Genomic DNA, 24701 nt, shown 5'->3' on the forward strand with positions numbered 1-24701 from the left:
AAATATATTACAGAAAAGAGTAAGAACTTCCAACTGGCATTAAAAAAAGGTTGGCACTGTTACAATGTTTCATACAAGGATTTGTCTCTTTAAGACAGCTGGGCTATCTATAAGAAATGAACACACAATTGTGAACAAAGGATCCAAAGTGCAACATAACTCATAATGTCAGGGCTCCCATTCGCATGTGAAATAAATATGGTGTTGCATTAATGTATGTAACTGGGTTGTCCCTTTAATGGGGAATGTGAAAAGTCTTCTGAGCTCAGGGAACTGCACCAACTAAAAACCAACAAAACAGGAAGGAGCCCAAAGCGAAAGGATAGCTGAGAGAACCACGTCCAGAGAACATTCACCAACAGGCACTTAACCAAAAAGCCAAATGAATTCCGTAAAGACAATTGCATCTTTGGTGATCAATGGTTTTATTTTGAAGCTTTCTCCTCTTTCAAATTAAATATTAAAAATGAGAGTGCAGAACTCCTGACTTCCACATATATAATAAAAAAAATAGCTCATGTTTATTTGAAAAGCGAACAGCGTTTTCAGTTGCAGAGCTACAGGAAAACGCATCAGTGGAGAGAAAACCAATGGATGAAGTGTTTTTCAGATTAAAATAGAAAATGTTTTAAAATCATGCTGGTTTTCTTACCATAAATCAGATAATATTCAATTTATGTGTTAATGCGACATTAAAGCCTTTTCATAAATACATGTATGGTAATTAGGGAAAAAAAACAATGAAGCATTTTCTGTTTATGATCATATGCTGTATCTGAGAACTGGACTGAGTGACTCCTCCCCCCTCTTGTTCCAAACAGGAAGTAGTTGCTGGCTCCAAGAAGCCAAAATCATATAGACTTTAAGAGAGAAATAAACAGCTTTTACTCTGTCATTCTATTTGTCAGAATAACCATTTTTGCTCTGCCATCTTTTCTTAACACGTTCTTGCTAATTTTCATTTTTTTCTGTAGTTCACGTTATTCACGCTATGAACTGGCCAATCGATGTCTATAAGTGTGTGATCTTACATTCAACATATATTGACTAATTCTCCTGAGTCTTTTTTTAAGAGGTAGGGGTGAGGACTTCCAACAAGCTCATTCTTGATTGACGAGAGTGGTTGCCATTAAAACAGTGACTCAGACGGATTTGGACCAATAAGCGCTAACTGATGTTATCTGGCTCCAACATGGCAGCGTCCATATCACAAAAAAATGGCAACTGAATTGACTTCATTTTGTTGAAGTTGAATATCAGTCATTTACTATGCGTGACATCACACTCACTTGGTTCAGTTCTCTTATACAGTCAATGTTTATGCTATTTGTATTCTTGGACCACAGAGGCAAACCAATGAGAATCATGCGGGGGTTTGCAGAAGTCACACATCAAAGAGTTGACCACATTCATTCTCGGCGTAGCTCTGTCCACAGACTGGTCCTGAGTAGGCATGCACAATTAATTTAAAATTTCTTGATATCCCGAAATCAGTTTGTGCAATACGCGTATCGCAATTACCTTAAATGTTTACAAACATGGATAGACAGAGAAACCATTTGATTTTTTTTTTTTTAAAGCGCAAGCATTGGATAATGGTTCTTCGGTGACATACAGGTTCTTACCTGTCTCCTATTCAGATAACTTGCAGTATAATTTATGTTGACGTACATTTAAATAAAACTGCTGCAGTGAAATGAAAATGATGTAATAAGTGTTTTTTGTTTTGCTAATTCTTCATGTATCACCAGTCATATCATCATTACAATATTGATCACTAATATCGCACAACGCAAGTTTTCCTCAAATCATGCAGCTCTATTTCTGAGGTCTGTTCAGAGTTTTCACGAGAATCTCACTGAGGAGCAGGAGGAGGAGCTTACTGAAAGCTGGACTGTAAAACATTATGGTGATCTGCAAATTCGAAACAGCCAAGGAGGTCAGCTGCTGTGTTCATACTTTTCTCTGCAGCAGCTGTATTTTATACAGAAACCAAACTGCTAGATGATCAAAGTCATTGGCGATGGAACTTTAGTTTGTTCATAATTTAACCTTTTTTTAATGAAAGGCATTATCTGAAAGGGGGTTGATAGCATTATGTGACAAAGCAGATAATGACAAAAGAAGGAGAAAAAAAAAGGATCAGTGGACTCCTGTCGAGCTCTTTCAGAGCCCTGGAGCCAGAATGAGAAATGTCTCTAGTTTTATTTAGATGCTGCATAATCCAGACAGTTTAAAAATCATACAAAAACAAGTACCAGTACATTATAGCAAAATACGGTAAATTCCTATTTTATACCAGAGATGGGTTTTTCATTTATACTTCTAAAACAGATTGACATAATTATTTTATTTTTGGAAAAATGCAAAGTTAATGTTTCACTAATTCACTGTGATTAAAAAATAAGCCAAACTTTTATTGACATAGCCTTAAAGTGAGCAACTTTCTAACAGAGCGGTCTACTATCTTAAAATTCAGTGCATTCCCTGGACCGGATTGCCCATACCCCCACAGCTGGCCCCCACCCATAAGGGCAGTTGCAACTAAGGCAACTAAGGCACTTACACTTCTGTAGTTAAAAATATTACATGTTGAAGAATTACTTTACCAGAAAAAGTTGTGAAAGTATCCACCAGAAAAGCCAGTGAGTAGCCACTGTTGTTGAAGTACTTAGTTGAGTAAACATAGCACAAGAAATAACATGAAACACAACATCTGCCAGCATGCAGGCATTTACCCAGGACATCGGCACATCTGCTGTCTTCTCACCCTAAAACAGTTACTGCACAGACTGTCTCTGCAGAAATCTTCTGCTGGCTAGCTGGTAACTTCCTTTTGAAATTGCAGGATGTTTGTCAATTTGACGCTCTGACGTACATCAAGTCCCATCAAATGGCATTCGGAAGTCAATTTGGCTGATGAGGGCCAGAAACCTAATTATAGCCTCACATTTATGAGAACTTATGGTGTGTCGGCTTACAGAGGAACAAACATCAACATTTGTGCCACTAATTATGTTATTGCCAAAATTTTTATGCTATAAGAAAGCCTACATCCATTACAAAAATATAATAAATATAAATATATATACTGTATATAAATAAAAACATAATGTGTACCTAGGATATTTACAGTTTTGTCTAAAGGTAAAAGTAATTTAAAAAAACAAAAGTTGTATAAAGAAAACATTAAATTGTGTTGTTGTCCAACCTCATAGTGCAAAATTAATATATTTTCAGTACTGTTGGCTGCTGTCTTCTTATCTCTGCTTCCAAAAGGATGCTGTGGTCAGCAGCCTGCAGGATTCCTACATGTTTACATTCAGACTGGCTCCAACAAGATTATTTAAAAAAAAATGGAGGAAAAAAAGTTTGGTCAGTGCAGAAAATTGTGCCCCAGGCACTGTTATTTTAATGATACATAAGAGTTAATGAGCTAGCAAGTTAGCAAAAATGTTAAGCGAGGTTGGGAAGAAAAACAAAAGGTTAGCATGCTAAAGAAATAATTTCGCCAACTCTTTTTGTAGCTTTGATTTTGTTCTGTGCTAAAACCTCATTAACCCTCTAACAACAGAGACAATCAGAGACAGCAAAAATAAAGCATGCTCTTTGAACTACTGTAACTTTTTGTCAGTTTATGTATTTAACGTAATTTCAACAGATTCTGACAGCTAACTGGTGACAGCTAACGTAAAGTGTTGCATATAGGTGCAAAGTTACTTGTCTCAGCTTCAGAATTCGTTTGAGTAACAGTAATTTCGTAAACGTTGAAGAGTTATAGAAATTCAAAGACCGTCAAAATTCCAGCTAAAGCTCCAATGTGAAAGGATTAAATAATAATGGTTTACAATCAACCTAAATATCAGCAACAACCAGTTTTAGCTCTTAGCTTTAGGTTTAACCTTTGCTCGACTTAACTATGTCTGAAAATGTACCTCTTCATGTTGTTGTTGTGTTCAAAGTAAATTTGGTAACATTTATTCTTCTGCAAAATTCTTTTCTTAGTTCTTGATCGAAAACTATACTAAATTAGACCTGGTTTTCTCACTTAAGTTACTCAAGCTAACATGTCTCACATCAGAATTTATGCCTTTTCTATGAAAAGTCTGTGGACTTCATAGCTTATTTTGACTTCACACATCATGCAAAAAATGTGTTAGCTAGTGAGCAAAATGAAAGACTTGCTAAAGCTAAAACTAGTGAAAGCGCACACTAGCTAAGCTGTCTAGCTTGAGAAAGTGTGATTAGAAGCAAATCCTCAAACTTGAAAACAGCAGCTATCATTCATTTATAAAGGAGGAAATGGTGCAGAACAGATAAGTAAAAACCCTCTTAACCCAGATAACCAAGTCTACATCTTTGTTGTTCTGCCATTCTTTGACTGGTCTATCCTAGGCACTTTAACGTTGGGAGTAGGATCTAGACCCACTAGACAGTGCTCTGAACCTTTTTTCTTCAATGATTTGTGATCTTCACTGGTGTCCATGGATTACATGAAATCCTCTTCACCTTTGTCCACCTTTGTCATGGTAGGGGGAACACGTCAATGTAAGGGTGGGGTCATCTAAGATAGCACAAGGGTAATGTAGAACGGCCCCATGACTGCAAATGTCTACAATGACCTTTCTGTAGAACATGTAAAACAAGTGACAGGAGGAAAGTTGTTCTTCTTTTTATAAATGATTGGCATTTCAAACAATACACGGATGCTTCCAAAAGCATTCACCTGTGCATTTGAATGTTTTCCATGTGACTAAAATGTCTGCTATGGAATTCTAGTCTGCAGCTTTTGAAGTTATCAGTGCCAGGTTGTGGGAACAGACTTTTTAAGTCGACACCAACAGATGTTCGGTGAAAAAAACTGCTTCATGTACGATGGAGATGACATCTTTGTTGAATGACCAACAAAAAACAAAGAGCCATATTTCATCCAATCTGAGTGGTGCACAAAATATTCTTTGCATTAACATACCAAGAGGGGGGATCCTGTTTTGCAATTTTAAGGAAGAAAACAACTGAAATACCAAAGGATCTATGTCACTGCATTTACACCCAGTCCACATTCTAAGGGCAAGTGCACAGATAATGTTAAAAAAGACAGGGGTTACGAGAGGAAACACAACAATCTCACTGATCCTGCATTGAATTCCCGTAGAGCCTTCATTTTTCTTTGTTTATATATTTTCTCCTTTTCTAAAAAGACACCAGTAACACATTCACTGTAACATGAACTTTCCCATGTCTTTATTACCTTTAAAAATACTAAACAAAAAAACATGAATCAAAAATCCAATATTGATCATTGCTAATGAATCATTGCAATTTTTTATTTAAGCGGCTAATTTACAGTATGATAGCAGCACTGCTGTGTTGTTCTTATTCAGTTCATAAACAACTTTACACCACAGTGTACAAACAAGCACACCCCTCACTATAGCAGCTGAACACATAGAAAGTTGTTGACATTCATAACAGCAGACTGTTAAAAGTACCCACATTAAACCAGCTTAACATTGTTGGCATTGTTCTGATCTTTAACAGGCCTGCAGACTCCAGCCATTCTGTCATTTGTTTTGCAAATGAAGTGTGTGAGAAGCACTAGAAGAGCTCGTTTTTGTTTCTGATGTAAACTGTGAATTGAACTTTTTTTTACACTTTAATTGGGGTATTTACCATTAAGGTATGTCTGACTGAATGTTTCTCTAATAACTGGTTTGCTGACTTGACCATAAAGCACACAACATTATGACATAAGTACTTTTCAGGAAACTGGTGCATCTCCCCTAACCCCATATGTCATTTTAAAAAAGGATTGTAAGACTCCAATACCAAAATACTGCATTCAACTCATTACATCTGGAAAAAAGCTGTAAAAATATTTCCCTAAGCCAAGACTTAATGAAAACGTGAAATCTTTTATAATATAAACTATATGGCTGCTGTCATTTTAAGAGAGGCTTTAAGCGCTGGAGGACTTGCCAAGAAAGTTGATCCGACTGAAGTAGCCTCTTGTCTACGCACAGGAAAAAATACTAAAAGTGCTTTGATAAAAATACATAAGTTAAAAATATAATCTGCTACGTTGAGAACTACACCTGCATGTGGAGTTCTGAGGTAGCTCAAGAGCTGCTTGGGTTATAATCTATATGCTTAAACTGACAAAGCTGTCTACCTTCCAGCACAAGTGCATGCATTTCCTATTTCGTAACTTCCTGTTATTGTCATTTTTTGTCTTTTGTGAATTAGGGAAAGCTTTCATGAGAGCTTCAGCTACTTTTTTGTCTCCTACTCAGCTGCAGATTTACACAAAGCAGTTGCAGGGCTCTTATGTTGCTGTGAATCCCTCTGATTAAAGTTGCATGCAGCCAGTAAGCTGTTTACAATTCCTTTTTATTTTTTCTTTAAAAAAATTGTATTTTTTGTGGACGCTTCAGCCCAATTTTCAGCTGATGTTCTTCGTCAAGTGAAATAAAAAGAACGGTTTCTTTAAGCAACTAAAAAAAACTTGGCTGACATAACTTCAGTATCTGTGCTAACGGAATATAATATGGTTTTAGGACAGCGTGATATTATTTTGTTTGTTGACGTCACTTTTGTGTCCTTCAAAATTGAATCAGAAAAGAATTTGAATATTACTCCATCAGTGTCATGCAGTGTGAACAAAGCCTATCAGATCACGATTCAATTCTAATTTAATTGTCAAATATTGTATTTTAATTTGAAAACATATTAATCTAAAAAAGGATTGCTTTTAGTGCTAGTTTTCACTCCCTGTGTCTAAAATTTGACAGAAAACTCTATTATGAAATATTATCATATTCTCACGACCATAGGCGCACTTAAAAGTCTTACATTTTCTCCAAAATGTAGGGGGCGCCCTATGAGGCGGTGCGTCTAATGTGTTGCTGTGGGACTTTGGCAGAGGAGGTTGGAGCAGACGGCATGAGAACGGGGAAGGGAAGTCTGGCTGAGTGAGGTTTACGTAAAGAGACCAGATGGTTTTTCCACGCGTCAACGTCTCTGTTAATCTGTGACTCCATGTGTGCACATCTCACAGACGCTTTGAAAAAACAAGTGAAGCAAATGAACTCGGAGCTTGCTGTCATTTTGGGAGCCTTGAAAAAGGAACTCCAACCGCTGGACAGGGCGTTCAAAGTAAGATTGCGAACGGCGTGGTAGAGATGGATGACGGATGGCGAACGTAGTTTCACTAAGACTCGTCGGGCAAGATACGCCACAATCTGTGAATGGATCGCAGATGCTTGGCTAACGTGTCTGCTTCCACTGTTCTTCGAGTTCTTCGCAAAAGCCGGCATCATTTATGATGAGCCACACGTCAACGAGACGGACTCTGACAATGAAGAAAAGGAAGCTGGCGTGTTTGATAGAAATTTAGCCCAGCTATTCATTGCAGATACAGAAGATGAGGACTTTGATGGATTTTTGGATGCTGTTTTATGACTGAAAACATAGAAAGAAATCACAACCAACTCAGTTTTGCTCCAGCTGGCATTTTAAAACACACCTAACATGCATGTTTTAGCGGTATGTGTTAATGTGCCCGGGCCTTAAAACCCGGTGCACCTTTTGTGGGTGTCAAATACCGAAGAATCACCCATAACTGAAACTGTGCCCTATAATCCAGTGCGCCCTATGGTTGGGAAAATACGGTAATCAATCACTGTATCTATGATCTCAAACACAAATAATAAGCATTAAAAACACATTTATTCAAATTAAAAGGGCACTAATTTCATATAAAAAGATAGTTCACTTCAGGCTAATATTTTATGTTTTACTGTATTTGATTTTAAATTTTGAAAGTTTAATGGATTTATTAAATTTTTTAAATAACAGACTTCAATTTTGGTTGTTTTTATAGTTTTATTCTTTTTTTATTCTTTATGTATCTATATGTCAGATATGCTTGTGTGGTTGTTTTCTAATCTACGATATATACGTTTTTTCCTAAAAAAATACAATAAATATAACAAAAAATCAAAACAGCCATTTTTGTCAAGTGTCCTTGTCATTAAAGATCTTTTTTGATTAAAGCAATTTGATAATTTTTTTTGGTCAATTACACAACCTTCCATTGTATGTGTTCATGCGTATTCCTAAAAAGTAAAGCAGGGCTTTCGAAACTCATGAACCATGGAAACCAATTAACAGCATTGCCACAGTTGTTTTTCTGAAGAGCTCAGAACAGAAAAAAACCTGCCTATAAAAGTAATATTTTCACAGTAGAGTAAGTTTGTTAATTGGAGATCCAAGACAAACGTCTGCTGTGGATATTTGCTCACAGAACCAGATAATGAAGGGTACCAAAGAAACTCAAACCCAGTTCAGTTGTTAGAAGATACATTCTTGCTGTTTTGTAGCAGCTTCTTTAATATCTAATTAGTTGGTATTTTTTCTTTGTCATAAATAAAATATCAACTATCAAGCTGCTTTTGTATGCAACACTAAAGGCATCTAAAAATGTAATGTCATACTTTGTCGACCATGCATGGCAGGTCCACTACGCAAACAGAAAACTAGCAGAGCTTTCTGCTGTGTGATGAATATGTTAACTAAAAAGAGCCTCAATGAGAGGCTGTTTGATTCTCATAACTAGGTTTTCATCAAATGTTGCTTAGCGCTTCTCAGAACTCACAAACAAAATGTCGACACAAGAAAAGAAATATACTTAAAGTGAGTGCAAAAGCTCTAACGGTTCATATCACATCACTGAAAATGACTACAGGGGGAAATTTGAGCATGTATACTATTGTAAAAAACACACGCACACACACAATGAAGGGCTTCTGAGTTGAAAAACAACCAGAATGTGGTAAAAGAAAGTAGACAATGATACAAAAAATGTGATGTCGGTGAGCGTCTCAGTGTAAAATAAATGCTATGCAATATTCACAAATGGAAAAAAAAAACATCAGGAAAATCAATACTGGGCAGGCTGCAGGAGCCCACTGTGCCTTGATGATTTATGAGGGGGTTACATTTCAGGACAATCAACATTACTCTAATGAATAAGAATCGCTTTTGCACTCTAAAGAGCGGATCACCACTTGGCAAAGCTCAAAGAATTTACTACTCACAACATCTCTTGAGGATTTTTATGAAGAGATTTTAGTTTAGTTTAGTTTAGTTTAGTTTTTTGTAAAAAAGATCTTAAATGCATCTAATATGAAGATGCTGTTTGAAAAAGAGCTTGTTATTTGTGATGTAGGAAATACGCTGGGAGGGCCACAAGCTCCGGCTCCAAGATCTTAGGTTGCTCTGCCCCAATGACGCCTGCCCAGGATTTAAAGGTGAATTTCGAATGAATTTCTGCCGCTTTGCAGAAACGATGTCCAACAGAATGACAGCTTTTTTGATTTGGAGTAAAATTGCATTATAATATTTAAAAGACCACTGGGAAAGTGTCTGTAACTATAACTTGCACCTCCTGTTTGATGCTCTTTTTCCTCTCCAATGTCGCCAGTTCCAGCCAGTTGCTTGTTCAATACAGGGATTAAACCAAAAGCCCTCCCATGTAATGTACTGATCAGTTAGGATCATTTGGGTTTATTGAAATGATATGAACTGAATGAATGAAATTAAATGAACTTAAGCTTGGTTAAATGTTTCCTGTCTGAATTAAACTAGCTTTAATTAAATCTTGAAACATAAATGCCTGGAGCCAGGACGGTTCACCCGATCACCTCTAGAGGAATTTATTTTACATACAAGGCAGCATCCGTTCCCTTGCAAAAATGTTTAATTCCTCATCCAAAATCAAATTACTTTAAAGTCTTTCACTTTCAGCTGATTTTATGGCTATAACACACCAGGGCAGCTTTTTCTGGACCATAAAGTTTGCTTCTGTGTACAATGTGTTTATTTAAACAAGTTTAAAATACTAAATGAACTACAGTGCAGACCAGCCTGCCTGAAAACAGCTTCAGTTCATTTGCAAGTGAATCCCGGTGCAGTTCATTTCAATGTAAAAACAAATGATTATCCCACATGTCATGCCTCTATTAATTGAAAAAAAAAAAAAAAAAACTCACTGCAAATCCAAAGAAGGGAAAGTAGGAAAACAGTAGGAAGAAAGCAAGTAGCAACTCCAAATAGTGCCATTTCAAAAGCAAACAATAGGTGCGGTTACATGGACAAAAGTAATCGGAATGAACGCCTGATCAAGATAAAAATGCGGCATGTAAACATGCCGTTCGGAATACTCCGAATAGGTTTTGCCAATTGTTGATCTGATCGCGGTGCATATAAACAGTTCATTCCGATCGTGGGTCACTACTGCGCTGGCTTTAGGTCATGCGTAGATCGTGTGACACACCGGAGAAATCTTTGGAGCGTGAGCAGGAGGGAAGCATGTCTCTGTAGCTTCGTGTGTGCAAGCAGGGGAGGGTGCTTTGTTACGGTGTGCACTTCAGAGGATGCTTCAGACCGCAATCAGTCCGGCTGCTCTGCGTTAGCGAGCTGCCGGACTCGGGAGGACCTTGTCTCCCGAGAGGACCGTGACTCCGAGCAGAAGATCGGCTCTGGGGCGGTTTGTGAGCTAAGGGAGGCGCTTTTTGAATGGAGAAATGCCGCGCAGTACTTAGAAACCACGTTAACAATCATGTGAATTCATGTTTCCAATCGTGTCATGTCAAAATAAAGGCTGATGTTATCCCAGATGCCCATTGACCGCATGGATTTTAACTGCATCCACGGCTAAATGTTGTTGTAAGCATGTATTAGCCTAACCCTAACCCCTTCTTCTGGCTCTCTTCCGCCAAGGAAAAAAGTACGGATTGAAAAAAATTATGAGCAAACAAGCATTTAATATTAATTATAACAATAATAAAAGCCCGTTTAGAAGATCATCTCACTCTATGCTGCAGGTTTCTTTGTTAAACTCTAATCCGATCATTGGTCTGATCAAAGATATTTTGCACATGTAACTGCAGCTAATATTGAGATTTTACATTTCAAGGTCCACTACACTAGCACAAGGAAAGTAGTCTTTGTCTGACTAAAATCAAATTGTTCTGAGATTCCTCAGCTCAGATTGTTGTTCAAATTTAAAGTAGTTCAATTGTGTCTAAGTGGCAAAATTCTTGTTCACACTTTTAGCTCTGGATTTTGATCTTAAAACTGAATAAATGATCAAAAAACAACAAGAAAACTGTCATTGTCATGTAAATTGGAAAGTAATCCCATTACTATCTCAATATAGCATACCTTTAACCATTAGTCTATTAGTTTGTCTTTTTTTTAATGTAGAGATTAAGAGTTTGACTGAAATAAATTCTCAAAAGTGAAAGTGGGCAACTGGTAAGGTCCTGACATTCTTTTGATTATTCTTCAATCACAATTGACATAATTCCAGTGGATCCTGAAGCAGAAGAAAGCCGCTTTGCTTTGATATGCAACACTTAACAGTAGTGAAGTGCAAACACAAACAACGCAAATCAGCTGATTCTGTTGCAGAGAAAAGCAGCTTTGCTTATCCCTTTGCACCGTTTTTCAACTTTATGCATCAGTGCACTTTATGTTCGTAAAGTGTCGAATATCGTTGCCAAGTCGCTTTTCTCCACATTTGAATCAGTTGATTTAATATTTATAATTGTGTAAACGGTCAAAGACTTACGCTAGTCAAACAGCGTGTTATCTATAGACTTATATCTACAGGTGTTGCCGGAGACAACCTATGGTATTAAACAGTTAGCAGACATGAAACACTGCATCTGTATATAGGGTTAGGAAACATAAAAAACTGTACACTGCAAGTAAAAACAGATAGATTGTAAACCTGTGTGTGGATGTTTCTGGCCAGGAGATTATCATGAGCCACCACCGGTTTTTAAAAGTCTAATCTGATGGATCTGTTCTAATTCATTTGGTACGCTCCTCTCAATTATTCAGGCTTTATTTGGGACAATTAATTTGTCAAAATATTGCAAGAGATTTCTTCTGACAACAGTTTGCATCCTAATCCTCAATCATGCACATGTAAGCAGCATTGGTTTGCTGGAACTGTATGCTGATTTTTCTTCTTTATTTGAAGGCAGATGCTAGATAGCACCTATAAAGCTTAAACCATAAGATAAAGACTAAATAATATAGAATAATTTGTTTTTGTAGCTTCACTTTAATGTTTAAATGGTAATGCAATGAGGAAAAGGTAACATTTGTTTAGTCATTGTATTTTTTTTTACAACCTATCATATTTATGGTTGTTATTTGAATAGAAAAATAGGGCATAATCACATAATAGTTTATGCATAAAGCTTGCTAAAAATTTTCCACTTAATTTTAGGTTTTCAAAAAACCAGATCAATGTGTAGCAGATGTGCTGTACAACTGGATTCCATCTGATAAGATGATGGAAGTACACGCACAAAGCAGTCTCTAATAGGCAGTTAGCTTTGGACGAAGGATTTTTAACTGCTCTGTCAGTCATTTAGGGAAGCTTCCCCATTTCACAGATTTAGCCATGAGAAGCCCTCTAAGAATGAGAGCTATGTTGTGCCTGCTCTTGCAAGTTGGAACCATACTTTCCAGAAAGAAAACTACAGGAGTATGGGTTGAACAACGGACTCAAAATGGATGAATTGTATTTCTTATATGATTTTTGACACCTCAAACAAAAAGTGCACACTACTAGACAGAACAAAACACTTTGTTGTGATGTTGATTATCCGTATGCCAAAGGGGTTTGTTGGAATTTACCGTTTTTTCCACACTATAAGGCGCCTTATTATTTTAAAAAAAAATGCACTTCATAATTGGGAGAGCCTTATATTGGTATTAATTATACTGTTATAATATGCCAGTTAGCCTAGGTTATTTCATTCATTTTTTTCTTCTTTAACGAAATAAAACTAATTGAATTTCAAATTTCCTCAGAAAGTCAAAGTCAAAAATGTGCTAGCTTTGCTCTTCTGTGCATGTCAGTTATTTTTAACAATAGCTTTTAGGCTAGTGTAGATTACTAAAGGTGAAGTAGCATGCACATTTCAGTTTGATTTCAACTTAAACTAAAGTTGCTCAGAAATCAAACTTTGAAGTTCCAAACTCCTGGAAGAGCTAACTCTGCAGCCATATTTTTACTTATTTAGATGTTTATTCTCCACCTGAGTCAATCCGCCTCCCATGGACTCTAGTGTTTCTTTTCTTCATAGGACTATTACATTTCTAGCCAAACATACTCGTCATCATGTCCTCCTCTGATACCTAACCATCAGTGGCACCGTTGACCATCATCTTTTACGTTTCAACTGTCCGGCCCACAAACTTCCAGTGCGTCTAAATCCTCTGATGCTTATGTAACATAATTTAGGAACCATCACTGAACGCATCTTTGCTCACTGGCTAGGATTGGAGCGGAGCTGCTACTTCACCATTCAATTTAACCGTCGTTCGTCGATGCCAAGCGAGAAACCCGCAGCTGTGATAACATTCCTTCTTCATTTTTTTCTTCTTCATTTTTTTTCCTCCACTTATAACTCTGAAGGAAGAAATAGGTGCAGCTGTGCCATTAAAAGAACATTTCACGCCTTAGCACAAAGCGCCGAGTTAACCCTCGACAGACTGCAACGGTCTTAAATCCAACGGAACCTCGAATGCAACACCCCCAAATCCTGACAGAATCCGTGGAACTCCTCCTGTCAACAACTATTATATATTTATCAATAAATGATCGTCACGGCTGTGGGCACCAGCCCCACGCGAGGGCTGCTGTCTCCTCGGTGTCTATTCACCTCCTGTACGGAACAGTGGCTGGAAGTTCCAGATGATGCCCCTCCACGAGCGTTCAAACCCACGGCTATGACGGTCCTCTATAAATAAACAGTAAAATCCATCTCTACTGTCGTAAAATAGACATGCCTTTAAAACAATAAAGGTAGTTGTTGTTATGTTTGCCCCTACCAGAAATGAGTCCGGCAGCAGCAGCGGGGTGGTTCGTCTGTAGCGGTCTCAGCTCTCAAGGAATCCGTGAAAAGGCTCTTCGTGAATCGGGTGCTTTCGTGTCGGGGTACCGACAGCAGCAGATCTCCGGCGCTCATAAGGGGAGGTTAGGACGGCTGTCAGCTTGACGTTGGAAGTCAACCCACTACTTCCTGTTACATCACAGAGTACAGCTGAGGAGCTGGAAGCTGCGGCTGGCTTTGCCACTTCAACTCCCACATTTATCAGACCTGTGTGTTCCGTTTATATAAGAAAAATCGCGTTTTGGACCGGAGGACTCAGTCAGTGTGGCGCAACACCAGCCTTCAGCAGAAGCGAGGTTTTCACAATAAAGCTCCATTTAGGCTATTTCTCTCTTTTCCCTTTTATCCATAGAAAAACTCTATACTAAACATATATTCTACCTAAATTATATTGATTTAGTTAAAAGAAATGTTATTTTGATTTATGAATAATAATTGAGAGTATTTTAGAAGCGTATCATTGTGGGACAGAGATGCAGAAACCTTGCATGAGCTTAGTGAGTCCATAATCTGTCAAGTGATAAGAAATTACACCAAACATGAAATTAAAGCTAAAAGCCCCTCTCTGATCATCTTCTGATCTTTTTTTAAAGTGGCTTTTTTTAAAATCACGATTATGTTGTTTTTAGAAAGAGAAAAAAAAAACCGTCATTATGTAGGATATAGCTTCTGCAGAATGGTAGTAGTTCATTAGAAATTAGCCCCTGAATTGTGACTGTTTAGGCTGAGCAACCCCGCTCCCCTTCCCGTCTCTGAGGGCTCTGTTTAAGCTGTCTCCCACTAGTCTACAGCCCCAACCTAACATTACTGGTTCAGCAAAAATGGCGAGAAATATTGGAGCTATCCAGCTGTACAGTTTGGAGATGCCAGCTTGGCGAGAACAAAGAAGACGTACATCCATCCAAATGGAGTGTAACAAATAGGCTCTTCTATGTAACAGGTACGCTCTTTTTTTAATAGTCTTTTATTGTATGCTGCTTCACAACAATTTAAAAATAGTCATTAATGCAATTTTAAGCTGAATTTTCTTTATATATGTCCTCCAGAACATGTTAAAAACACCATTTTCATCAGAGCAAAACATTCCGGTCAATGTTATAATCAGGAGGGTATTTGTATTTCCTATTATAATTGTCACTGATAAAAGCTTGGAAAGAATATGTTTTTGTCTGTTTTTATACCTCCCAGTGGTTTATTGTCATTAAGCTTTTCTGTGACAAGGAAAGAAATCTAGATTGCACGTTTGAAACTACAAGCATCCTTTTCGGCACAGAGATGTTTGAATTATTCCAGTCATGTTAAAACAAGAGGTACATAGTAATAATATAGTTAGTTGGAGAAGTTTATTATGTTTTTATTGTGCAATGCTGATTCGTAAGTGGGACAAATGTGCTGGTCGGGGGTTCAGACACAGCAAAACCTCCATCGTTATGCAACACTGCCTCCTTGTGTTCTCTTTTAAGCAAAAAGTGGTTACTGATTATGCTTTTTTGCTAAAGATTGAAAAAAAACTGTAAAAACAAAGAATTTACAAGATAACATTCATTACAACAATAATTTGACACCAGTTAATGTTACTACTGTTGTTTACATTCATTTTGAACAAAAAAGCATTCAGAAAGTAACATCACTCTGTGGACAAATACAGATGTGAAACTGCTGTTGCTGTTTGAACAAAACAGCTACGTCATAGAAGTTTCTTTTACAGACTGCAAACAGCTACAAAAATATAAAAAAACCATCAACAATAGCCCAGTAATAATAAAATTTGGATGCAAATATGAACACAGTTTTTGAAATTAAGAGCATTTCAGTCAATATAATGCAAAAATCAGGCATTAAAACGCCATGTCTCAGAATGGAGAATGTGTGCTTTAGGTCACACATCCAGGTCTTGATTTTAAGCTAATTTCTGTACACGTAAAAAATCAGTTCACTTAGTATAATATTGAATAATTTTAAAGACAATTATCTTTAAAAAGAAAAACTTTTATGGAGAGAAAAAAATAACTTTAATCTTTAAAGATTGGAGAGCTACCGAAGCCGAAAACGGCCTAACCCACTTCTGTTTTGATCGTTTTTTTCCGTGATAACGACATTTACTGTCTCGTTATCTCGAGAAAACTAATTTATTTACTGTAGCGTTCCTCTCTCTTTCCTGACTGAGACGCAGAGTTGTTTATCTGTCCCTTTATTTGTACAGCTGTACAGCTTTCACCAACAAGTTTTTTTAAATTTTAAGTTATTCTTTTATTTAAAATTTGAGCTACGCTCCTCAGACGACCTCATGCCGTCTTGCGCACCAGCCCCCCCTCCCTTTATTCCCCTAAAGCCGCCAACAACAGGTTGAATGACAGAACCCAGGGCCAACAAACGTCTCTGCGTGGTGCATTCACTGAGTTCCGGACATTAGTGGCACCCAAACAGCCACTCAGTCAAATACAATCCTTTTTTCATTTTTCTACAATCCGCTGCAAAACAAAAGAAAATGTTGAACTCCAGAAAAACAGATCGATTTCTAATTGATCAATTTAATCATGGTTGAACTCAGGCAGAGATTGTGCTGATGTTGTTGGTCATATAAACAACCTTCAAATCAGTCATTGTCACTTGCGGAGGAGGTTGGTGCAGCTACAGCTGTGCAGGCAGCTGCAGTTCAGTGATCCTGTGGTTGTTGTCCACTGCATCAGTGATCAGATGAAGGGATCAGGCCGTCGACACAGCCACAGAATGATGCATGAGAGGTGCAGAATGGAATGACTGTGTGTCACTTGGGACGTGGGCTTTTATAATTAAAACGGGGAACAAAAAAGAGCAGGGTAGGCTGTTTTCAGCTTCCACAGAGAACAATAGCCATCCACAAGCTCAGGAGTGCAGATTTAGAGCTGGGAGGTGGACAGAGATGGGTTGGAGTGCATGAGAGTATATATTGGTAAACAGGTAAGAAGCAAAAACAGAGTAAAATGTCTACTTTTTACAAAGCATTGTAAAACAATAGATATGAGGCCAAAAAGAAACACCAGTGCAGGAAATGGGGGTTCAAGCATCGAGGTTCACAATGCTGTCGACGTTCTTCTTCCTTATTCGGATCATCGTCTTGCTAATATTGAAACCTGGAAAAAGGAACCAACAAAATGATGCATAAATAGGGGTGAGGAAACACTGTAAAAATGATTTTATTACTATAAACCGGGGGGGGGGGGGCGGCTATGGGGGAATAAGGGGGGCAGCTGGCCCCTAGAATTGCCCACTTGCCCTCCAAATTTTGAGTCAATATTAGTATCATTATTGACAAAGATTAAGAAACCATCAATACAAGCTTCATCAAGCACTGAAAACAAAAGGAACATCTTAAAATAAATCTTGAGCTACTTAAATAATGTTTTTTCAACTTAATTTTGACATATCTCTGTTCCTTTCATCTGTAATGGCCTTCCACTCCTCTTTTCTTATTTATTACCCTTCCAAATCCCCCCCCCCCCCATATTAAGTGTTCTAGCTCCACCACTGCACACATTTGTGCAGAAATAGATAAGGAAAAAAAACACTATCTGGGAATCCTTACCTCTTCTGGGCAAGACGCACTTGTGAACGCAGTGTTTACGGATACGGAAGTTGTTCTTGTTCCCCCCGCAGCCCGTGTACCAAAAGGAATAGCATCTTTTGGCTTTTGGGTGGTAAAAATACCGTCTCTCCTGACCGTCGCAATCTCCTGGATCCACGGGACTCAGGCAGATGTCTGCAGGAGTGAGGCCTGAAACCGGACAGAATTCTCTTACTGGGTAAATACTGGATACATAAACATAACATAATATCAGTGGTGAATGGCCTGCTTAGGGGGGCTACTACACATTAGACAGCTGTAACACAAATGGCAGCAAATATACAACATTCGTTTACATCATAGATTTTGGTTTCCAAAGTACTAAAGGATGAATATTTATAATGTTTGGACATCCAAAGCATTTAATTAATTAATTTCTAATTTGCTTTTTTTAGTAGTACCTTGTCTTTATTTACAATCACAGGATTTAAGTCCTTCCCTGTGTTGGTTTCCGTGTTTTCCAGTCACACACATGAAAGGAGGCCTGTGTGAACCCTCAAGTCAGTGCTTGATTGGTTTTCACAGTTTATGCAATTAACTTTCATGCATTCCAGTTGGATTGCAGGGATCAGGAAGAATGCAGAGGGTTTTTTTTAGCTGCACAAAACCGATACTAGTTGATGCCTGTTTACTTTTCATAAAAATCAGCTTAAAGTCCACATGAGTTCTCATCGTCCTGCTTGTCCCACATCTGGGTAGAATAGATTTTGACTTCTTACTCCATGCTCTTACATGTAGAAAATAGCCTAGAAACTAAGGAAAATGTTTGTGGCATGTTAATTTTTCATTGTAACAATGCTTTTTGTTAATAAATGTTGGAAACCCTATTTATTAACCATTTAGTTGCACTGCATTTTCCTATTTTGTCAGTGCCACACTGCTCTAGTTGATGTTGCTGCTGAGCCTTGTTTTGAGCCTGTGGTACCTCCAGCTCCTGTGAGCACAGACCCTGCTTTACTGGGTCTGGAAGTGTCTGCTCTGAGAAGCAGCATCCCTTAATCTATATATGCAAAAACCAAGATTATGCATCGTTTGTGACCTCTGGTATAATCTCTAAAATAAAAGCCAAACTCCTTGGAGGTTATAGTAACAGACTGATATAGTAGAAAATGTTCTTAAAAGCTGGTTTTTAATTGTAAAGCACCACAGTACTGTAATTTGTCTTAGGTGGATTCATACAAACTTCCATCTGCAGCCTAGTGTAGAATTTACTGCCAGGTATCATAGAAATAATCTTCCAAATAACCGTTTCTTCATCTATTGTATAAACATATAAAAAATTAATATATGAAATATTGTATAAACAATTTCAAATAGATAAAAAAAACATTAAAAGTCCATATATTAAAAAAAAGTATGGTTCTAATTTGTCTTGCCTCCGAACCAAATTTTGACATTTTCAAAAGGTATGTTCAGACTTAAAGAAAAAAAAAGATAAACAAGCATCAACACCCTCATTTTTAGAAGAAAATTGGACACTTTAGAAATAGAACAGGTACTTTGGAGCACATTTTCTAACATCCTTAGGTTATGATATGAAACCAGAGCAGTAACAAAACAAAAACAATTAAAATGACCAAGCTGTGCATAAAATAAATTATCAGTAGTCTTTCTATTTTAAAAATGATTCGATCAGCAGATCCCGGCAAAAATCACACATGTAAGTCATTTGTCTGCCACAAGATGTCAGTATTTTATTGCGAAAAAAGGTAACAATAGCATCAAAACAAAAGTAAGTTCTCTAATGAGAAAAATTCCATCTTAAGGCTTTTACATTCAAAGACACCAGATAAGGAAAATCTGTTTCAGTAGAAAGATTAATTCTTAAATTGAACTTTTAGTTTTCAAACCCTCAATTTACACCCACTTGAATTTAAAATAACATTTAAGTGACATTGTTAGACCTGAAAAGAGCTTTGCTGACATGTGGGAATCTCTCAATAACAATACATTTCATAGAGGCAAAAACTAAGGACTCGCTCTGACTGTGACTCTTCCCATCATGACAAGATTTAGATTAAATTCTCAGATTTATAACTCTGAATAAGATGGGGGTCCTTCATTCACTGTCCAGCTCTGCTAGAGAAGAACCTAAAAACAGCCTGACAAAATAACAAACAACTGAAAGTTTGCGACAAATGGGACTTGTGGCGTTGATCCACTCTTGTTGGCTAATATTAAAATTCCTCCAGTGTTTTGCTTGAACATTTAAAATTGGTTTCTTACTGTTCACATCTCCAAGAGAGTTGTTTATCTGCATCAGAGGTTCATTAGCAGCAGCCAGGTTCTCTGAAATAGACACGTCAATGGATCAATATGCAGTATCTGTGGGTTTGATTCTCTCCCTGTAATCACATGTGAAAACAAACAAGAGGTCCACATCTGTGCAGAAAGATGGAACCACTATGTCAGAAAGTTTCCAAACTTTGTCACTTGTAAATACAGTTAGTTTATTTTTGCTACTCCCACTGCTGCATTGGGTTCTGCAATCCCAGAAAAACATAATTTGACTTATTATAGGTGTAGATACATAAACAATCTATCTAAACCTTTTAGAGAGTGCCTGTAACGCAGGGAAACCATAACCTTTCTGGCTGCCTCTGTTGCACATGCTCATGGAAGCTCTTTTGTAATAATTCCAATGAATGATTTATCAAGCTTTGAGCAATTTGCAGCAAGAGTGTGGGATCCTCAACAAGTTAGGAAATGTCCTAAATTTCACTATTGTTAGCAGCAGTTGTTGTAACAAACGGCTGTTGCTCAACTGAGGATGAATGAGAGCGAGTGGAAAATGTACGATCCATGTGTGGGATTTCTAATAGCACAATAATAGCAAAGTCAATAATATTTTTTTCTTCTTAACTTAAAAGACCAAATGGTGTTTTTGGTGTTTTTAACATGTTTTTTGTAGCATTGTTCTCACTATAGCAGACATGTATTAAGAAAATTAAGCTTAAAATTTCGTTTCTGAGTATTTATTTTTTCAAATCTTTGTGAATCAGGAGCAGATAAAAAATGCCATTTGAAAAACATTGATTTGTAACATAAAAGTTACAATGGGTGGACAACAAGCTCCCTGCTCTGCTTCATTTTGATGCATCCACTTGTAGACAACTAGTATGTCTTTGTTTTCCTTGTCTGAGCTGGTATCTGGCTCAAAACTGTACAGTTGGATAGCTCCAAAATTGCTCAGCCTTTTTTATCGCACTGGTAATGAGTTATCAGTAATAGGGAGGGAAAGGGGGACGGGGTCGCTCCATTCTAATTGTCAATAACTCATAGGCAAACAAAAACAAAAAATGTAAAAACATTTATTTTGGCTAAAAAAGCATAATCTTGATTAAAAGACCACACGGATATGGAAGCGATTCTGTAGCATAATTAAAAATAAAAGTCAAAACCAGAAATGCTTTTTCATTTTCAAAATGAAGCTGCATTTTTTGACTCAAAGGTAAAATGAAAAAGCAATCCGCCAAAATACTTTTTCATTTTCTTCTTCAACACTGCTTATTCTGTCACTTAATTAAAATGATAAAGAAAATGTTATTTGACATTTCATTTTCAAAGTTATCTGGTAAATGTGTAGCAAAATTCAATTAGAAATGTCTAATTTGACAATTAAAATAAATTAACAGAAATGCTTTTTAATTTTCAAAATAACTGCATCAATTGACTCAAAATGAAAATGAAAAATTAATACTTCAAGATGTTTTTTCATTTTCTACTTAAAAACCGCTTATTCTATGTCATAATTAAAACCAAATTGCAAAGAGGGGATTGAATTTTCATTTTAATTTCATTCGAATTGTGTTGTATTATTCAATTTATCTTAGCCTTTCCGGGGGGGGAGACGGGGCGATGACTTCAGTGCTATCTCCGTGTGTCCGGCTGCTAAAAGACGCAAGCTAGGAGCAGTGCAGCCAGGCTTGTAGCTTTGTGTTAGCGGCAGAGAAGAGGGCTTTGTGACGGTTGTGCACTCCTGATGATTGTACACAGCTTCTCTGGACCGCTTCTCTGGACCGCGTAGCAGCATTTGCGTCTTCTCTGGTCCTCCTTTGGACGCACCGCGGTTCGTCGAAACTTCCACTCGCACTAGCTTTGTCTTCGGACCAGCAGCCACCTTCGCATAGTGGAGCGCGAAGCCCCGCGACCCGAAGCTCCAGATCGCCGAAGGCGGAAGTGCTGCTACGCAGATCTGAGAAACTCTAAACCATCACATGAATTTGTGTTTCCAGTGGTGTCCAGAACAAAATAAAGGATGATGTATTTCCCAAATATTAACATCCAAGATGCTCATTGCCAGCATGGAGTTTTAAGTACCTCCACGGCTAATGTTTTTAGCACATATTAGCCTAATGCTAACCCGTCTGTCGGGTCCTTGCAGCGAAGAAAAAAGCACTGATTTAAAAAAATGTGAGCGAGCAGGCCCTTAATAATAATCATAACAGTAATAAAGCACATTTCAAAGATAGTGTCCTACAGCTGGAGCTTCGGGTCGCGGGGCTTCGCGCTCCACTATGCGAAGGTGGCTGCTGGTCCGAAGACAAAGCTAGTGCGAGTGGAAGTTTCGACGAACCGCGGTGCGTCCAAAGGAGGACCACAGAAGACGCAAATGCTGCTACGTGGTCCAGAGAAGCGGTCCAGAGAAGCTGTGTTCAATCATCAGGAGTGCACAACCGTCACAAAAGCCCTCTCCTCTGCCGCTAACACAAGGCTACAAGCCTGACTGCTCCTAGGATGATGTTAGCAGCCGGACACACGGAGATAGCAGCACTGACGTCATCGCCCCGCCTCCCCGCTGGAAATGCTAAGACAAATTGAATAATGCGACAATGTTTGCAGGTGGATGTGAAAATGAAAATGCAATCCCCTCTTTGCATTTTGGTTTTAATTATGACACAGAATAAGCGGTTTTTAAGTAGAAAATGAAAAAGCATTTTGGCAGATTGCTTTTTCATTTAAATTTTGAGAGAAAAAAATGCAGCTTCATTTTAAAAAATGAAAAAGCATTTCTGGTATTGAATTTTATTGTAATTATGCTACAGAATCGCTTCCATACACGGGATGCTTTTAGAAAAGATCAAAAGATTATCAGAGTGGGATTGTAACTTTTAAAAATAACTTTTGGAAAGTAGAATAATGTAGCAACTGCAGCAAAACATTACTTTTAATATTTATTTTTGTTCTTTTCAGGTCATTTTGATGGATGTATCACATGACCAGTGGCATAAATTAAGCACACTGTAGATAGGAAAACAGTTGGTGTAATTTTAAAAACAAAATAAATACAAAAAGCTATTTAATAAAATGGAAGAATGTGCAATGCAATAGTCTTACAACTGGCGTGACCCACTGTTTAAAACTTCTTTGCTTTTCTTTTCTCTTATTGTCTCTACTAAATGTTTCAACAGTATTAATTTTTGTTTATGATCTTTTCCATCTGAAAACTAATTTGATTAATATCCCTGAGTAATCTGAGTGTAAATAAAGCCTTGCTTGGTGGAGTGTGGTGAGTGTGGTGAGCATTTACCAGAGGCAACAACTGGCTGCACGAAACTGAATCTTCTGGGAGCGAGTGTGCTGACCTGCGGTGCTGCTGAAGAAGTTTCTGTATCAAAATGACAACACAAATATGATTTTTAGAAACAAAGAGGGGAAAACAGAAGTTTGAAGAATTTTTTTCATTGGTTTCATCTAATAGAAAAAAAAAAAAAAAAGAGAGAAAAACTGCGCATCCTATAATTTTCTGTCCTGTATTATCACGACCATATGGCGCACTTAAAAGTCGGAAATTTTCTCCAAAATGTACGGTGCGTCCTATTTTGCGGTGTGCCTAATGTGTTGTTGTGTGACTTTGTTAAAGAGGATGTAGGAGAGGACAGCAGGAGAACGGTATAGAGGGAAGAGTGGACATGAAAGAAGACCCCCCCTCGAATAGTACAAAAGTGCAGGTATGTGAATCATGCAGAACAACGTCGTTTTGGAAACCCTGAAAATGCCGCCTGCAAAGAGACACGATTATGAAGCACAGTTTAAACTGCAAGCTATCAGCTACGCGGAGGAACAATCGAGCAGCTGCAGGAAGCTGAAAAACAAACTCCGACAAGGCAAGAAGACGCAGCTGAGTTTCCGCGGAAACAAAGCGGGGTGGAATTGGAAGACTGACTCGAGCAATGGATTAACGATCAGAGAACAGCTGGGAGAAGCGTCTCTACAGTCACTATTCGTCTGAAGGCCGTAACGCTTGCAGAGGAAATGAAAATTGAACATTTTCAAGGAGGTGTGTCTTGGTGCTTTCGTTTGATGAAAACGGTGCCATCTTTCCGTCCGGGCAAGTACTACGGTGGCGCAGAAACTTCCGGCGGATTACAAAATCTGTCCATCTTCCCCTCCAACTGCAGCAAACACGTCCAGCCCAGCCACATCACCAACATGGACGAGGCGCCGCTCACTTTTGACATCCCGGTGAGTCACACTGTCGAATGGTGGGCACAGTTTAACTAAGACTGAGAGGCAGCGCCGTGCCCGTTCCGCCACAATTTGTGAATGGATTGTAGAAGCTTGGGCTGACGTGTCTGCTTCCACTGTTCTTCGAGCTTCCGAAAAGCCACTATCATTACTGAAGAGCCGCACAGCAACGAGTCGGACTCTGACGATGACAAAAGAGAACCTGGCGTGTTTCATATAAAATTTAGCCCAGCTGTTCATTTCAGATACAGAAGATGAGGACTTTGATGGATTTTTGGATGCTGATTGATGACTGAAAAAAATAAATTAGATTAGATCCAACTCAGTTTTGCCCCCGCTGCCTTTTTTAAAACACAAACTAGCATGCATGTTTTACCGGTATGTTTTAACGTGCCCGCGCCTTAAAAAAAAGATCACTTATTCCACAATTGTGTTGCCTCATATGTGTGTGTTTTTTTAAAAACGTATCGGAAAATCATTTTTGCATTTCCAATTTTCTGTTTCTCTCTTTTCTTTATTTTAAATAAAAACGTTTTTGCATTTCCACATTTTCGTAGCTGCTGTTTTTAAAAGAGTAAAATCATTTTGTATTTCAACTTTTTAAGTATATTTTTTAGCTTTTCTACATTTTTTGGGGGCCTTTTAAAAAA

General features: G+C 37.8%; 2 protein-coding genes across 3 annotated transcripts in view; both read right to left on the bottom strand.

Moving 5' to 3' along the window:
* calcrla (calcitonin receptor-like a) overlaps positions 1–14120 on the bottom strand; it is a 29219-nt gene extending 15099 nt beyond the window's left edge. Inside the window, exons 1-2 of one of the 2 annotated variants that reach the window (XM_023950475.2) lie at positions 13918–14120; positions 13749–13826 (exon numbers count right to left, since the gene is read on the bottom strand). The gene's annotated coding sequence lies outside the window, so the exon portion shown is untranslated. The remainder of the gene's footprint in view (positions 1–13748; positions 13827–13917) is intronic. The other variant, XM_023950476.2, reaches the window with a different exon arrangement.
* Positions 14121–15303: 1183 nt separating this feature from the next.
* The window catches only part of tfpia (tissue factor pathway inhibitor a), a 63813-nt gene continuing 54415 nt past the window's right edge, over positions 15304–24701 (bottom strand). The window contains exons 5-8 of the mRNA XM_023950477.2: positions 23114–23191; positions 19810–19872; positions 17545–17733; positions 15304–17092 (exon numbers count right to left, since the gene is read on the bottom strand). Coding sequence (XP_023806245.1) covers positions 17019–17092; positions 17545–17733; positions 19810–19872; positions 23114–23191 — 404 coding nt within the window. The 3' untranslated portion in view covers positions 15304–17018. The remainder of the gene's footprint in view (positions 17093–17544; positions 17734–19809; positions 19873–23113; positions 23192–24701) is intronic.

The sequence above is a fragment of the Oryzias latipes genome, chromosome 21 (genome assembly GCF_053564925.1).
Source record: "Oryzias latipes strain Hd-rR chromosome 21, Olatipes_Hd-rR_3.1".
In the NCBI taxonomy this organism is placed as follows: domain Eukaryota; kingdom Metazoa; phylum Chordata; class Actinopteri; order Beloniformes; family Adrianichthyidae; genus Oryzias; species Oryzias latipes.